Source organism: Scyliorhinus torazame, chromosome 6 (genome assembly GCF_047496885.1).
Source record: "Scyliorhinus torazame isolate Kashiwa2021f chromosome 6, sScyTor2.1, whole genome shotgun sequence".
NCBI lineage: Eukaryota > Metazoa > Chordata > Chondrichthyes > Carcharhiniformes > Scyliorhinidae > Scyliorhinus > Scyliorhinus torazame.
The window spans coordinates 46,283,261-46,301,709 of record NC_092712.1 but is presented as its reverse complement, the minus strand read 5'-3'; the positions used below and the strand labels follow the sequence as shown (position 1 = coordinate 46,301,709).

Sequence of the window (18,449 nt, the reverse complement as noted above, 5' to 3'; positions counted from 1 at the left end):
TGTTCTGCAATTCCTTCCCTAAACCTTGCAGCCTCTCCTTTACGATACAACCTCGCAATATCAACTCAATGGGTTTAATGTAGGATCCTGAACGTTGTGGGGCCCTTGAAGTGTGGGTAACTAGAGCTGTGAAGACAAAAGCAAAATACTGTGGATGCTGTAAATACTTGGCCTCAGCAACAAATATGGAGAGAAAATTAACATTTCAGGGCTGTGACCTTTTATCAGACCTGGGAAAAGTTAGAAAAGTGATAGATACTGAGCATTTAAGAAAGAGGGTGGGACAAAAGACAAAAAGAAGGCTTGTGATGAGGTGGAGGGCAGGAGAGATTAAATAACAAAAGGTTTAATTGGTGCATGAACAAAGGAGGTGGTAATGGCTTTTTTTTTATTTAGTGTACCCAATTTTTTTTTTTCCCAATTAAGGAGCAATTTACTGTAGCCAGTCCACCTGCCCTGAAAATATTTGGATTGTGGGGGTGAGACCCACGCAGACATGGGGAGAATGTGCAAACTCCACTCGGACAGTGACCCAGGACCAGGATCAAACCCAGGTCCTCGGCACCGTGAGGCAGCAGTGCTAAGCACTGCACCATCGTGCCACCCCATGTGGTAATGGGACAAGCAAAGAAACAAGATCAGAGTCTAGAGGAGGTGTCAATGGCAGGAAGTAGACCTCAGTGTAATGACAAGCTCAGTTAGAAAATGAAGCTAAGGCCTTTGCTGAGGATCCATCATTCAGGGTCAGAGAGTATCTTGGATACAAAGCAAGGGTCAAAATTGGAAGAAGGAATGGGGTTAAAGGAAAGTGAAAGGTAGAAGGATTCAGAGGTGTGTTTCAAACTGCAGGTCGTGACCAGTGGATGGGTGCCAGGGTCGCAGAGCGATTGGTCTCAGCATTCCCAATAGCGGGAGAAGCACCCAATGGCCACCCCCAGCTTTTAAGTTAAGAATGCCAGCTGCGACCGGCCTTTAAATTTGAACAATGGAGTCTTCCTGCCAGAACCAGAGGCAGAGTGCAGTTCATGCGCCAGGCATATACACTGACGGTACTTTGGGCGCAAAATCACAGAAGCGAGATTCCTCCATTTTGTAGCTGCCAGCAAGCAAGAAACAGGACTGTGAAGAACTGAAGGTGGACTGTTCTACAATAAGAAAGAGTGGGCTAAAGACACAAACAGGCCAGGATCTCTCAACTGAATCTGCTGGAGAGAGCTGCTCAGGTGAATCCATGGCAGGACAAAGCACTGCTGATGGAGCTGTATACAGAGCTCCAGAGCCTCTGGTGAACAACCCATTAAGAAGAAATTGAAATCGGGAACAAAAGCAGTACAAAGATGATTTCCAGAGGTATGGCTTTGTTAATTGTGCCAATGTAAATCAGGATGCAAATCCCATGTGTGTTATATGCAGGGAAGTACTTGCAAATAAAAGTTTAAAACCCTCAAAACTTCCAAGTCATTTGAAGAAGATTTTGAGGACAAACCTCTCGATTTTTTTCAAAGGATGCAACAAGAACTTAAATCGTCAGCTGAAGTCCTCAGCAGAAATGTTACATTGAATGACAAAGCACAATTAGCCTCTTACCATGTAAATAAAGAGAAAATAACCCACACTATGGCAGAGGGATTAATACTCCCTGCAGCAATAGACATGGCTGGTACGGTCCTAGATGAGAGGTCAGCTGAAAAAGTGAAATTTATCCCATTTCGGGAAAACGTGGCTTGCCGAATTTGTGATATTGCTGAGAATTTAGAAGCCCAGCTTATTTCTCGTTTAAAGTCAACACAGGAGTTCTCAATACAACTGTCTGAAAATACAGAAGTTTCAGATTGTGCAAACTTGCTATGTTTATGTTAGGTATGCTTGGCACAATGACTTTGTTGAGGACTTCCTGTGCTACCAGACATTACCAACCAACACGACTGGTGCAGAGATTTTTGAAGAATTGAATAGTTACATGGTTGGAAAGTGCAGGCGTGACTGGGTTAATTGCAGAGGATGGGGCAGCCAACATGACTGGGAAAAACAGCAGTGTTATAATAAGGATTAAGGAGGCAGCTGGTCAGGACATTGTTTGGAATCATTGATTTGTTCACCGTGAAGCATTGACATTGAAAGGAATTCCATCAAAATGAAGTGGTGTTGAAAGGAATTGTGAAAATTGTGAATTTCATTACATGCAGCGCACTCAATATCAGGCTTTTAAGGCTCTGTGTTCCGATATGAGGGTCGAGCGCACATTTATTGTTCCACACGGGTACATTGGCTTTCGAGAAGTCGGGTGTTTTTCAGAGTTTACAAATTGACTTATGAAATCCATGTTTCCCTACTTGAGAAATCGTCCCCTCTGGTTGATTCATTTAGTGATGAAACTTGGATGTTAACTATGTCTTACCATGCAGACATCTTTTCAATTCTAACCAAACTGAACCTCAAATTGCATGGGAAGGATAATGACTGCTTTCGGTACTGTTAAGAAATAGATGGTTTCCGGGACTTGTTGTGGCTATGCAGAGCTAAGTCACAAGTTCGGCAGCTCCTGCTTGGAACTGACTTTTGCGCTCTTTTCAGGGCCCCCAACGGCATTTTTTTGACATTTCCCGGTGTGGGAAGAAGACTGCAACATTCCCCCAACAGTGTATGGCTTGGAGCAGGAGCGGGGCGACTAAAAAAGTGGTGGTGAACCCAAAGAAAGTGCGAGGGAAGAAGAGCAAGATGGCGGCGGGCGGGGACCAGGCAACGTGGAAGCAGTGGGCGCAGGAGCAGCAGGAGGTTATCCAGCGCTGCTTCAGGGAGCTCAAAGCGGACCTGCTGGAGCCAATGAAGGCTTCTATCGATAAGCGGCTGGAGACCCAGACGGCCCAGGGAGTGGCGATCCGCGAGGTCTGACAAAAGATCTCCGATAACGAGGACGAGATCTTGGGCCTAGCGGTAAAGGTGGAGGCGCACGAGGTGCTCCACAAGAAATGGCAGGAGCGGTTCGAGGAGATGGAGAATCGGTCGAGGCGGAAGAATCTGTGGATCCTGAGCCTCCCGGAGGAGCTGGAGGGGTCGGACGTGGGGGTCTATGTGGTCACCATGTTAAACTCGCTGATGGGAGCGGGGTCCTTCCAGGGGCCCCTGAAGCTGGAAGGACCCATAAAGTGCTGGCGAGGAGGCCCAAGGCTAACGAGCCACCGCGGGCGGTGCTGGTGCGGTTTCATCGGTTCACTGATCGGGAGTGCGTGCTCAGATGGGCCAAGAAAGAGAGGAGCAGCAGGTGGGAGAACGCGGAGGTTTGAATATATCAGGACTGGAGTGTGGAGATGGCGAAGAAGAGGGCTGGGTACAACCGGGCGAAGGCGATGCTGCACAGGATGGGGGTGAAGTTTGGCATGCTGCAGCCGGCGTGACTGTGGGTCACCTACAAGGACCGGCACCATTATTTTGAGTCCCCGGAGGAGATGTGGGCCTTTGTTCAGACCGAGACACAAACTGAGGGTCGGGATGGGTGGTCGGGGATTGCTGTTGGTGTGTTACATTTTGAGGAAGGGTTCTTTGCTCTTGTTTCTTTTTGGTTCGGTGTGGGTGATTAGGGTGGGTTGGGCACTGTTTTGGTTGGGTCTGTCAGGTGGGCTCTTGGAGGGGGCAAGTAAATGGAGTAGGGGTGGATGGCCGGCAGGGGGGAGGGGGCCCCGCGGGGGAGGGGGACCCGCGGGGAGGGGGAGGCCCGAGTCGGGTGTGAGGGGACTGGGCCTGTAAAAGGAGCTGCGTCAGTGGTGGCGGGGCCGGGCAGGTGGAAAGCGCGGGCTTTTTCCCGTGCTGGAGGGGGCCGGGGCGGGGAATCGAGGGTTGTTTCCCGCGCTTGGGATGGAAGGGGGAGGCGGAGAGCCTGCTGATGGGTAATGGAGGAGGAGGGTATGTCCCACAATGGGAGGAGTCGAAGGAGAAGCGGGAGTGGCCGGGGTCAGCAGGAGTCAGCTGACTTGCGGGAGTTCAATGGGGGGAGTAAAGCTGCTAGGAGGGGTCCTAGCTGGGGGGGGGGGGGGGGGGGGGGGGGGGGGGAACCGGGTTGCTGCTGGTATGGTCAAGGGGGAGCTGGAGCGAGTAGAGGGGGTTGGGACGGGGGTCTGCCGCCGTGGGAAACGGGGCGATCGTGGGGTGTGGGGGCGTGGCTGGCCGAGGAGGGGTTATGGCTATTCGGCGGGGGAGGGGGGCGGGTAGCCCCCTGGTCCAGCTGATAACCTGGAATGTAAGGGGACTGAACGGGCCGGTCAAGCGGGCCCGGGTGTTCGTGCACCTGAAGGGGCTGAAGGCGGATGTGGTCATGCTTCAGGAGAGACACCTGAAGGTGGCAGGCCAGGTAAGATTGAGGAAGGGGTGGGTAGGCCAGGTGTTTCATTCGGGGCTGGATGCCAAAAATTGGGGGGTGGCGATCTTGGTGGGAAAGAGGATGTCGCTCAAGGCGTCGAGCATTGTGACAGACAATGGCGGCAGGCATGTAATGGTAAGCTGCAAGGGGAGAGGGTGGTGCTGGTCAACGTTGACGCCCCGAACTGGGACGATGCGCGTTTTATGCTGCGCATGTTGGGTCGGATCCCGGACTTGGAAGTGGGGGGCCTGATAATGGGGGGGGGACTTTAACACTGTGTTGGATCCGGCACTGGACCACTCCAGGTCTAGGATGGGTAGGAAGCCGGCGGCGACTGAAGTGCTGAGGGGGTTTATGGACCAGATGGGAGGGGTGGACCCTTGGAGATTTGCAAGGCCGGGGGTGAGGGAATTTTCATTCTTCCCGCATGTTCATAAGGCCTATTCCCGGATCGACTTTTTTATTATGAGCAGGGCGCTGATAACGAGCGTAGAGGATACCGAGTACTCGGCGATAGCCATTTCAGATCACGCCCCGCATTCGGTAGACCTACAGCTGGGGGAGGAGAGGCACCAGTGCCCGTTGTGGCGCTTGGAGGTGGGGCTGTTGGCGGACGAGGAGGTGAGTGAGCGGGTCCGAGGAAGCATAGAGAGATACTTGGGGGCTGACGATAACGGGGAGGTCCGAGTGGGGATGGTCTGGGAGGCACTGAAGGTGGTGGTTAGGGGAGAGCTGATCTCCATTAGGGCCCACAAGGAGAGGAGAGAGCAGAGGGAGAGGCTGGTGGGGGAGATGGTGAGGGTAGACAGGAGGTATGCGGAGCTGCCTGAGGAGGGACTGTTGAGGGAGAGGCGTAGCCTCCAGGCTGAATTCGACCAGGAAGGCGGAGGCGCAGTGGAGGAAGGCCCAGGGGGCGATTTATGAATATGGGGAAAAGGCAAGTCGGATGCTGGCGCATCAGCTTCGGAAGCGGGACGCAGCTAGGGACATCGGGGTGTTAAGGATAAGGGAGAGAGTGTGGTGCGGAGTGGGGTTGGCATCAATGGGGTGTTAAAGGATTATGAGGAACTGTATCGGTCCGAGCCCCCACTGGAGGAGGGAGGGATGGGCCGCTTTTTGGACCAATTGAGGTTCCTGAAGGTGGAGGAGGGACTGGTGGCGGGATTAGGGGCCCCGATTGGGCTGGAGGAGCTGGCCAAAGGGATAGGGAGCATGCAGGCAGGGAAGGCACCGGGGCCGGACAGTTTCCCGGTCGAATTCTACAAAAAATATTTGGACCTGTTGGGCCAGTTGCTGGTTAGGACCTTCAATGAGGCAAGGGAGGGGGTGGCTTTGCCCCCGACGATGTCCCGGGCACTGATCTCCTTGATCCTGAAGCGGGACAATGATACCCTGCAGTGTGGGTCTTACAGGCCGATTTTGTTGTTGAACATAGATGCCAAGGTGCTGGCGAAGGTATTAGCCACGAGAATTGAGGATGTGTGCCGCAGGTGATCCATGAAGACCAGACGGGGTTCGTGAAGGGGAGGCAGTTGAACGCGAATGTGTGGAGACTCCTGAACGTTATTATGATGCCGGCGAGGGAGGGGGAGGTGGAGATAGTGGTGGCGATGGACGCTGAGAAGGCCTTCGATAGGGTAGAGTGGGGATACTTGTGGGAGGTACTGAAGAGGTTCGGGTTTGGGGAGGGGTTCGTCAGGTGGGTTAAGCTGTTGTACGATGTCCCGATAGCGAGTGTGGCCACGAACAAGAGGAGGTCTGAGTACTTTAGGTTGCATCGAGGGATGAGGCAGGGGTGTCCCCTGTCCCCCCTGCTCTCCGCACTGCCGATTGAACCCCTGGCTATGGCACTGAGGGAGTCGAGGAACTGGAGGGGGTTGGTGCAGGGTGGGGAGGAGCATAGGGTGTTGCTCTATGCGGACGACTTGCTGCTATATGTGGCGGACACGGTGGGGGGAATGCCGGAGGTAATGAGGATCCTCAGGGAGTTCGGGGATTTCTCAGGGTACAAGCTCAACATGGGGAAGAGCGAGTTATTCGTGGTTCACCCAGGGGACCAGGAGAGGGGGATTGGCTAGCACCCACTAAAAAGGGCGGAGAGGAGCTTCAGGTATTTGGGGGTCCAGGTGGCCAGGAGCTGGGGGGCCCTGCATAGACTTAATTTCACGAGGCTCGTGAAGCAAATGGAGGAGGAGTTTAAGAGCTGGGACACGTTGCCGCTGTCCCTGGCGGGTAGGGTGCAGTCAGTTAAGATGACGGTGCTCCCAAGGTTTTTGTTCCTGTTCCAGTGCCTCTCCATTCTTATCCCGAAGGCCTTCTTTAGGCGGGTCAACAGGAGCATAACGGGGTTTGTGTGGGCGCGAGGGACTCCGACTGTGAGAAGGGTGTTCCTGGAGCGGAGTAGGGATGGGGGGGGGCTGGCACTGCCCAACCTCTGTGGGTACTGCTGGGCCGCCAATGTGGCGATGGTGCGCAAGTGGGTGATGGAGGGGGAGGGGGCTGGGGCTGCATGGAAGAGGCTGGAGACGGCGTCTTGTGATGGTACGAGTCTGGAGGCGCTGGCAACGGTGCCGCTGCCGCTCCCTCCAATGAGGTATACCACGAGCCCGGTGGTGGCAGCTACCCTCAAAATCTGGGGGCAGTGGAGGCGGCACAGGGGGGAAGTGGGGGCCTCGGTGTGGACCCCAATACGGGGGAACCACCGGTTTGTCCCAGAGAGAATAGATGGAGGGTTTTCGGGGTGGCACAGGGCAGGGATAAGAAGGTTGGGGGACCTGTTTGTGGATGGGAAGTTCGTGAGCCTGGGTGAGCTGGAGGAGAAGTATGGGCTCCCCCGGGGAACACCTTTAGGTACTTACAGGTAAGGGCGTTTGCCAGGCGGCATGTGGTGGAATTCCCGCGGCTGCTGCCACGCACGGTACAGGACAGGGTGCTCTCGCCGGGGGGGGGGGTCTGGGTTGGAGAAGGGAAGATCTTGGCAACTTACCAGGTGATGCAGGGGGAGTTGAAAGGTAAGTGGGAGGAGGAGTTGGGAGAGGAGATCGAGGAGGGGACGCGGGCAGATGCCCTAGGGAGGGTGAACTCTTCCTCTTCGTGCGCGAGGCTCAGCCTCATACAGTTTAAGGTGCTGCACAGGGCACACATAACCGGAACAAGGATGAGCCGTTTTTTGGGGGGTGAGGACAGGTGTGTTAGGTGCTCAGGGAGCCCAGCAAACCACACCCATATGTTCTGGGCATGCCCAGCGCTGGAGGAGTTTTGGAAGGGCATAGCAAGGATGGTGTCGAGGGTGGTAGGATCCAGGGTCAAACCGGGCTGGGGGCTCGCAATATTTGGGGTTGCAGGGGAGCCGGGAGTGCAGGAGGCGAAAGAGGCCGGTGTTCTGGCCTTTGCGTCCCTGGTAGCCCGGCGAAGGATTCTTCTTCAGTGGAAGGATGCAAGGCCCCCAAGCGTGGAATCTTGGATCAACGATATGGCGGGGTTTATTAAATTGGAGAGGGTGACATTTTCCTTAAGGGGATCGGTGCAAGGGTTTTTCAGGCGGTGGCAACCGGTTCTTGGACTTCCTGGCAGAATGGTAGACAATGGTCAGCAGCAGCAGCAACCCGGGGGGGCGGGGGGGGGTCTCTTTTATTTTTGTTTGTCTACACTGGGGGATCTGAGGGGGTGTATATATTTGGTATGTTTGCTGTGTGTTAATTTGGGGTGTTAATTTATTATTTATGTATAGGGGAGTGGGGCTCGGGGGTTTTATTTTGTTTTGTATTTAATTCTATTGGGTTCCTTTTTCATTTTGTTGTTGATATATTGTGAAAACTTCAATAAAAATTATTTAAAAAAAAAAAAGAAACAGATGGTTTCCAAAAGTCCTTGCAAGTTTTGCAAGTGCGAGTACAAAGCCAAAACTACTACATGTTCCCCACCCGACTACGGCACATCGAAGAAAACGGTATTAGTAAGGGAAGTGTCAACAGACTGAAGGGCCTTATTCAATTGCATCTGGCTACGCTGATCAACTGTTTATGTCACTACTTTCCAGAGGAGAAGTTTTAGGTTTTGAGAGAGAAACGGTGGGTGAAAAACCCTTTTGAATTTGAGACCTCAGGGTCAATTATTAACTTACACCTGACTCCAAACAAAGCGGATGTTGTGCTTTGCAAAATTAGCAATTTTTATAAAAGAAATAGGAATATGTATTGTACATTGATTTTTATACAGCGTTACAATAACAATTCTCAAGTAACAAAGGAGGGACATGACAAAAATAATGGCCTACTTTGTTGTGCCTTGGGGACATACCATACAAATTTTAAGATACAAACTTTATTCAATGTGGGCTCTTTGAAATTGACTTTTCCATTAAAAACAAATATAACCTTTATTAGTGTCACAGGTAGGCTTACATTATACGACAATGAAGTTACTGTGAAAATCCCCAAGTCGTTACACTACGTCGTCTGTTCGGGTACACTGAGGGAGAATTCAGAATGTTCAATTCACCTAACAAGCACGTCTTTCGGGATTTGTGGGAGGAAACCGGAGTACCCAGCGGAAACCCACGCAGACGGGGAGAACGTGCAGACTCCGCACAGACAGTGACCCAAATTGGGAAACAAACCTGGGTCTCTGGCGCTGTGATGCAACAGTGCTAACCACTATGCTACCGTGTCACCCTATAAATAGATAATGTGCTGCAAATATGACCACCGAAGGCTTGTGTATTCAAAAACTGCCTCACTGTGCTACAACAAAAGGATATCTTCCAAACTAAGAGATGTCAATTGCATCATCCTATACTCATCATCCTGTACCCATTAGGAGACATTCTTGAATTGAATGGGTCTTCTTGAAGTATAGATGGTGATCATCTTAACCCTTCTCTGGATGAGTGTCTTAAAACAATAAACCAGGATGTTGGTCATCAGCCTTGGGCCACCACCATATTTGGAAAAGGAACTGAAATTGTGGAAGAGTCACATGGTAAGACAACCATTTTAGTAAAGTCCCTTTGTAAATGCAGTTGGCAGAAAGTAAGAGACATCACCAGAAAAGCAATAACACTTGTGCATTAAAAGAGCCAGAGGCTATAACATTTTACGGTCTCCAAGCCTGATCTCCTGGTAACGAGAGTACAAGCAACCTGAAGAAGAAAGTCCCATCTCTGAGAAAATCCTGAAAACGACTTTGGCTGTTGAATTCAGAGAAACTGCCCTTCAGCAATGATGACATCTTCACCAGGCCTGCAATGCGTGATTGCAAGAACAAGATAATCATGTGAATTACGAACTATTATTTTTGCTTGTAACCTGTAAAAGTGCCCAATTCTTTTCAACTGTTCTTAGCTTGATTGTGTTTTTGTGTGTGTGTGTGACTCTTATGAGTGAATGCAATTGCGTTAGATTTCATGGTGAGCATGTAAATAAAACAATTCTCAACAAACAACTTTCTGCTGGCAATCCAAGTTGTCCAGATACTCGGGGGTTAAAAAACACACACACATCTTCCTCTCAAAAGCTTACTGATTGCGGACAGTTGGGAAGGGACCACTGATTTCAGCTGCATTCTCTCACCCTGTGCAAAACAATATGAAGAGTATAAAAATACTGAGGAGGTAGTGTCCATTCATTGCCGATGTTAGCAGGGATGAGACATTACGGTAATGGAACAATACTTAAGAGTTGACTCTGACAGAGGTCTTCAAGATTCTGCAGAGTTGCAACCGGAAATAGCATAGCAGATGAAGTCACTCCACCCATCAAGTTTATGCCATCTCTTTCAAATTCACGTAATTTCACCGCCCCCACTCTTTCCTATGTTTTTGCAATTTTTTCTCCCCCCCCAAGTATTTATCCAATTCACTTTGAAAGGCTACTATTGAACCTGTATCCACCAGCTTATCAGGCAGTAACCACTCATGCAAGGAGGCTTTTTCCTCATGTCACCTCTGCCAATTATTTTAAATGTGAATAATATTAGATTCCCTGTTGAAACGGGGACAAATGACTCGCACGGAGAATTAACAGAAAGGTTACAAACAACTTCTTTATATTGCCTAGAAGTTGGAACTTTCTGCCACCAACCATTGTTAAAGCAGAGTCCATAAATAGTTGGTTGAAAAAGAGTATTATTAAAAGGCATGGGAGTGGGATTAGACCGGACATCTTATGAAGAAAAAAAATCAACAATGCGATGAATCATAGAATGTTATAGCATAGACTTGGTGCTTGACTACATGTTCTTGTGCTATATTACATTCAATGATTCTAAGCTTTTCAGCATTTGGGTCACTTCTAGCTGAGTAACAATCTGCATTGGACCTTTGCAAACTAGAATATTTTATTCAGAATAAATTACTGGCAATGAATTGATAAATAATTCTGACTTTAGAAGACACAACTAATGAGTTCTGCCAGCTTCTCAAAGCGCAGGTTTCCAGTGCATTTACTGATTTCTGTTAAAATAACACGACTAACATTTTGTTTAGCTGGACTGGATATTGACCCCATTTCAGAAGATCCATCTGCAGTTTCACAGTCAAGTGGAGGCCAAGGTTCCCGACCTTTGACCGAGGAGCAACTAGACCGAATACTTAGCCCTGATCTTGAGAAAATCGTCTCAGATGGTAAGATGTTTTCTCCAAATGTGCCGCCACCCCCCACTGCAATTATTTTGGGTTACATTGTGGAAACTCTTCTTGACAAATGACTTGAAATTTTTATTTTGTTGTACAGGTACAATTCTAAGTAAGCTGTACAAAATTCCAGGTATTTATTTTCAAGTATTAAGCTGTTAAATAAGCAATCGGCATACTAATTCAAATGAGTTTAATTCATACTAACATTATCACCTTTATTTTTCAAATAAAGAACTGGAGGGGAAAGAAGTGGAAGATCTATTCACGGCCGTGTTAAGTCCTTCAGCTAATCAGGCACCTCCACCTCCACTGCAGTTGCCTCCTTTGCCTCCACCTGACCATGGTATGGCGTGACTTCATTCAAGTAAATGCTGCCAATTTCATTGTTTCAAAGCTCTATGCATCTACTGTTGTTAGCCTGATTATGAAATTGACAGATTTGAATTAGTTACTTGCTTCATTCAGATTCATTGTACTTCAGTCCATCGTCATTTTTTTCTTTCTTCCTCCACCACCTCCTAAAAATGGCACACTAGTAATGCCAGCTAGTGTTATTATATTATTATACATTATAAAATTGGGATTATTTATGACATACAGAAATGAAAATCTATCATGGTCATTTTACCCCTTGCCAAGGATTTGTCACGTACTCACATAGCATGCATCACAGTTAGGCTGTTCGCACTGACCCTTCAACCTGTAATTTCAAAGCAACAATTCAGCTTACAATTGTAAATTGTATATTTACTAAAATATTTGAAGTTTAGCTTAATTCAGACTTGAGATCTCGTGAGGGATTTGTGAGCCATCAGAATGATCAAAATATGCTTTTACCGCAGAATTTAGTTTTATGTACCAAGTGGGGAAAGTTTAAGGGAGATGTGCGGGGTATATTTTTCACACAGACAGTGATGGGTGCCTGGAGTGCGTTGCCAGAGGATGTGGTGGAAGCAGGTACATTAGCAACATTTACGAGGGATCTGGATGGGTGCATGAATAGGGAGGAAATAGGGGGATACGGACCAAGTAAGGGCAGAAGGTTTTGTTTTTAGTTAGGGCATTATGATCGGCGCAGGCTTGGAGGGCCTAAGAGCCTGTTCCTTTGCTATACTTTTCTTTGTTCTTTGAATAAATACTTACAAAGAAATGTCAGTGTTTTTAGGCTAATAATTGGAGATTATTATAAATTTGGCGATTGATTCATAAAATAAGCTGAACAAATCCAAAATTTCCCCCCACAGTCCAAAGATGTGCAGTTCGGGTGGATTGGCCATGCTAAATTGCCTCTTAGTGTCCAAATGGTTAAGGGCTATGGAGAGAGAGCGGGTAAATGGAGTTGAAATCAGCCATGATTGAATGGTGGAGTGGACTCGATGGGCCGAATGGCCTTACTTCCGCTCCTATGTCTTATGGTCTTATGGCGTTACGTGAATAGGATTGCGGTGTGGGCCTAGGTAGGGTAATCTTTCCAAGCATCGGTGCAGACTCGATGGACCGAATGGCCTCCTGCATGGTAGAGATTCTACAATTACCTATGTATATCTGCACATGCTTGGAAAACTTGGAGTTTGAGAAAACTTCAACACCATTACCCTGATTGTTCAATTGGCTTCATATATTCCTCTGAAGTGGGCAAGTATAAAAGCAGCATTATTGTATTTACTTGATAATTATTTATATATATATATATATATATTATATTATATGTTACACCTAATTTGTGAAACTACCCATTTCATGAAATGACAATCAAATTGCTCATTTCTTGCAGCACCAAGTTCATGAAATAAGAATTAGAAAATGTGACCAGTTCCTGAAATGGCCAACTTTTCTGAACAAGAAATAAAATTTCATTCACAAATGTATAATCTGCTTAATTCGATTGACTGTGCCATTGTGTTTCATCCAGCATTATATCCAAACCATTGGGCCACACGATGACACAGTGGTTAGCACTGCTGCCTCACAGCACCAGGGTCCTGGGTTCAGTTCCGGCCCTGAGTGACTGTCTGTGTGGAGGTTGAACGTTCTCCCTGTGTCTGCGTGGGTTACCTCCTAGGTGCTCCGGTTTCCTCCCACAGTCCAAAGATGTGATGATTGGGTCGATTGGCCATGATAAATTGCCCCATAGTGTCTAAAGATGGGCAGGTTAGTTTATGGGTTTACAAAGATAGGGCGGGGTGGACGGCGAAGTGGATATGGGTAGAGTGCTCATTCGAAGGGTTGGTGCCGACTCCTTCTGCACTGTAGGGATACTATGATTCAGATAAATGATTATATTAATGGCAAAAACAAATAAGAAAAACACTTCATACATGCATAATATGCCTTTATTCGATATACATTTCAGATTCATTGGATAATGTTCTGCTATATTTTATTCCAGATCACACCCAAACCATTCAGATAGCTTTACATCAAAGTTTATGAAGACAGCATAATTACAATTCATACGTATTTAATATTTCAGCACTAGTCCGTGTTACCACACGACTTGTGGCTATGACAGGCATTTTTGCAGCGGAGACCTGCTTTCAAGTAGGAACATAGTCTTGATAAGCCTACAATGACAACTCTGGAAGCCTTGTCCACCATAAGCACTTTGAGCACGTACAATCTCACAAAGGCCGAGTTGTTCTGGTGGAATGTCTTTTACACTCAGGCTATTGTACTGCACAAATCCAGAATGATTCCTGACAAATTTGCCTTTCACAATCCCCTGTCCCAATGATGTAACCAGTGCCCTCTGCTGTCAGTACCACACCGATGACATTTGGTAGGTCACCTTTGCTATGGTCAAATGCTGACAGTGGGATAGCAACATTGTCTTCAAACACCTAACATTCCAAGTGACCTTATGCTGCGTGCCATCATCTGCTTGGCTTGCTATGTAATTCCCTGGTGTGCCACCTTTATTGTCTGTCTGGCAGGATGAAGTTCTGCATCAGATTTACGGCAATCTGTAGTGGATGATTCAGAGGCCCGGTCCGGGTTATTCGTGGAGAGGAGTCCTGGGAATGTCTCTGGTTCATCTATGTTGAATGATCTGGGGGCTGGCTCAGGGTTATCCCATGATTGGTGTCAAAGGGCTAAAGGATTCATCAATGCTGGATGGTTCTGGGACTCTTTCAGGATCTTCCATGTTGAATGGTCTGGGGCTGATTCAGAGTCTGTGGTAGATGGTGCTGGGGCCAACTCAATATTGTCCATGTAGCTGGGTGGCATGGTGGCGCAGTGGTTAATACTTTTGCCTCATGGCCCCGAGGACCCGGGTTCGATCCTGGCCCCAGGTCACTGTCCGTGTGGAGTTTGCACAGTCTCCCTGTGTCTGCGTGGGTCTCACCCCCACAATACAAAAAGTACGCAGGGTAGATGGATTGGCCACGCTAAATTACCTCTTAATTGGAAAACAAATTATCGGAAACTCTAAATTTTTTTTTTTTAAACATTGTCCTTGGAGGATGGTTCAGGATTTTCCACGTTCTCAAGAAGTCTTACTAATTCCAGTGGTAATGGTGGAGATAATGTTGAGAAACTCATCTGGCAACTTTGATCTGAGGCCTCATGGTAACTGCTGAATAAAATGGACACCATAGCTCCACTGAGCACAGTTGTTGTCATGCATCCCAACCATAGCTTCAGCTTCATGTCACCATTACTCCGGTTCACAGAGCCTTGACTCTGGGAATATCTGGGCTGCGGGTTGATCAACACCAGTTCTTCCAGAGCGTTGCCAGTATGTGGATGAACTGGCTGTGATCTCCCTTCGGTTATTTGTGGGAGGCAGTGATGTAGCCGGTTTTCACTGAACATGTTAACCAGAGGCCCAGCATAATGATATGGGGTCCCAGGTTCGAATACCACCGTGCAGGTGGTGGAATTTAAACTCTGAAATATCTGGAATTAAATGTCTAATGATAACCATAAAACCACTGTCGATTTTGGAAAAACCCATCTGGTTCACTCATGTCCTTTAGGGAAGGAAATCTGCCATCCTTACCTGGTTTGGCCTGTACGTGACTCCAGACCCACAGCAATGTGGATGAGTCTTAAATGCTTTCTGAAATGGCCTAGTGAGCCACTCAGTTGTATTCAACGACTATGAAAACACAAAAAAGGAATGAAACCGAATGGACCATCTGGCAACGACCCAGGCACTGAAACGACAACAACAAAACCAACACTATTGACCCTGCAAAGTATTCCTTACTAACATCTGGGAGCTTGTATCAAAGTTGGGTGCACTGTCTCACAGACTAATCAAGCAAGCCTGACATAGTCATACTCACAGAATCATATCTTACAGACAATGTCCCAGATACCACTATCACCATTCCTGGGTATGTCCTGTCTCGCCTGCAGGACAGATTCAACAGAGGTGACAGCACAGTGGTATACAGTAAGGAGGAGTTGCCCTGGGAGTCCCCAACATCGACTCTGGACTATATGAAGTCTCATGGCTTCAGGTTAAACATGGGCAAGGAAACATCCTGCTGGTTACCACCTATCGTCTACCATCAGCTGATGAATCATGTTGAACACCAATTATAATAATATTGGAGGAAGCACTGAGGGTGGCAAGGGCGTAAAATCGGCTCTTGGTGCAAGACTTCAATGTCTAGATCACCAAGAGTGGCCGGGTAGTACCACCACAGACTGAGCTGGCCGGGTCCTAAAGGACACAGTTGCTAGACTGGGACTGCAGCAGGTGGTGAGGGAACCAACGAGAGAAAAACATACTTTACCTCATCCTCACCAACCAGCCTGCTGCAGATGTGTCTGTCCATGACCATGAAACCATTGTCAATTGTCGTGAAAACCCATCAGGTTCACTAATGTCCTTTAGGGAAGGAACTCAGTCATCCTTAACTGTTTTGGCCTACATGTGACTTCAGACCCACAGCAATGTGGTTGACTCTTAACTGCCCCCTCGAGGACAATTAGGGATGGGCAATAAATGTTGGCACAGCCTGCGACGCCCACGTTCCATGAACGAATAATAAACATAAGTATCGGTAGAAGTGACCACTGCACAGTCCTTGTGGTGACAACGTCCCGTCTTCACATTGAGGATACCCTCCATTATGTTATGTGGCACTACCACTGTGCTAAATGGGATAGACTTTGAACAGATCTAGTAACTCAAGACGCAGCAGCAGCAGAATTGCATTCAACCACAATCTGCAACCTCAGCACGGCATATCTCCCGCATTACCATTACCACCAAGTCAGGGATTAACCCTGGTTCCATGAAGAGTGTAGGAGGGCATGCCAGGAGCAACACCAGGCATAACGAAAAATTAGGTGTCAATCGGGTGAAGCTACAACACAGGGCTACTTGTGTGCCAAACAGCCTAAGCAGCAAGTATAGAGCTAAGCGATTCCACAACGAACGCATCAGATCAAAACTCTGCGGTCCTGCCACATCCAGTCGTGAATGGTGGTGGACAATTAAACAACTTACTGGAGGATGGGGCTCCACAAATATCCCCATCCTCAATGATGGAAGAGTCCAGCACATATATGCATAAGACCAGGCTGAGGCATTCGCAACAATCTTCAGCCAGAAGTGCTGAGTGGATCATCCACCTCGGTCTCCGCATCTACCCGGCAATGTGGCAAATTGCCCAGGTGTGTCCTGTACACAAGAAACAGGACAAATCCAACCCAGCCAATTACCACCCTATCAGTCTACTCTCCATCATCAACAAAGTGATGGAAAGAGACATCAACAGTGCTATCAAGCGGCACTTAACTCAGCAATAACCTGCTCACAGAGGCTCAGTTTGGGTTCCATCAGGGTCACTCAGCTCCTGACCTCATTACAGCCTTGGTTCAAACATGGGCAAAAAAGCTGAATGCCAGAGGTGAGATGAGAGTGACTGCCCTTGATATCAAGGCGGCATTTGACCGAGTATGGCATCAAGGAGCCCTAGCTAAACAGGAGTCAATGGGAATCGGGTGGAAAAATCTTCTCTGGTTGGAGTCATAGTTGACACAAAGGAAGGTGGTTGTGATGGTTGGAGGTCAATCGTCTCAGCTCCAGGATATCACTACAGGAGTTCCTCAGAGTAGTGTCCTAGGCCCAACCATCTTCAGCTGCTTCATCAATGACCTGCCTTCCATTATAAGGTCAGAAGTGGGGATGTTTGCACAATGATCAGCATCGTTTGCGACTCCTCAGATAATGAAGCAGTCCATGCCCAAATATAGCAAGACCTGGACAATGTCCAGACTTGGACTGACAAGTTTCATTCACACCACGCAAGAACCAGGCAATGACCATCTCCTACAAAAGAGGATCTAACCACCACCCCTTTACATTCAATGATATTACCATCACTGAATCTCCCCACAATCAAAACATGAAAGTAACTTAATTGCATGCACAAATGCTGCCCTTGCCAGGCAGTGACCATTTCCCACAAGAGAGATATACCATCGCTGAATCCCCACAGTCAACAAGCTTGGTGTTACCGTTGATCAGAAACAGAACCGGACTAGTCATATTATTACTGTGGCTACCAGGGAATGTCAGGGTTACTCACCTCATGACCCCCACCCCCACCCCCCAGGCCTGTCCACCATCTGCAAGGCACAGGTCAGGAATGTAATGGAATACTTTCCACTTGCCTGGATGAGTGCAGCTCCAACAACACTCGAGAAGCTCAACACCATCCAGGTCAAAGGAGCCCGCTTGATTGCTCCCTCTTCCACAAACATTAAAGCCCTCTACCACCGACTAACAGTGGCAGCCATGAGTACCGTCTACAAGATGCACTGCAGCAACTCGCCAAGGTTCCTTAGACAGCACCTTCCAAACCCATGACCGCTACCATCTAGAAGAACATGAACAGCAGGTACGTGGGAACACCACCACCTGGAGGTTCTCCTCCAAGTCACTCACCACCCTGACTTGGAAATATATCGCCGTTCCTTCATTATCACTGGGGCAAAATCCAGGAACTCCCTCCTTAACAGCACTGTGGGTGTACCTACACCTCCGGTACTGCAGCGGTTCAAGAAGACAGCTCACCACCACTATCTTAAGGGCAACTCGGAATGGGCAATAAATGCTGGCCTAACCAGCGACACCCACATCCCATTAATGAATAACAATAAATAAATTAAAAGTTGACTTCAATGTCTAGAAAAATAAGAAACAGCTCATGGGCAACCTCAGCTCCTGTCTTGGATGTCAAAGGATAAATGACACGGAACTTGGTTAGATACTCCAAGTAGTACAGTATGAAGTGAGAATGTCCATTCTTGATAGGCTACTTGTCCATGTTCACTAAAGTCAGGGTGCTTTTCTATACATCTCTCAGTGACTGATGTACTGTCCTATCCGAGATCATGGGATTGTTACATACTTTTCAAAAAGTTAGTTGTGAGTCATTTTCACCACCATGGCTAGTTTCAATGTGTGCTTATCGCATGATGTCTAGGATTGCTTCC

General features: G+C 48.0%; 1 protein-coding gene across 7 annotated transcripts in view; it reads left to right on the top strand.

Moving 5' to 3' along the window:
- The window catches only part of kmt2ca (lysine (K)-specific methyltransferase 2Ca), a 684,766-nt gene that overhangs the window by 527,842 nt on the left and 138,475 nt on the right, over positions 1–18,449 (top strand). For all 7 annotated transcript variants that reach the window (XM_072508182.1, XM_072508181.1, XM_072508179.1 and 4 more), the window contains 3 exons: positions 10,839–10,976; positions 11,086–11,118; positions 11,221–11,331. In XM_072508182.1, coding sequence (XP_072364283.1) covers positions 10,839–10,976; positions 11,086–11,118; positions 11,221–11,331 — 282 coding nt within the window. The remainder of the gene's footprint in view (positions 1–10,838; positions 10,977–11,085; positions 11,119–11,220; positions 11,332–18,449) is intronic.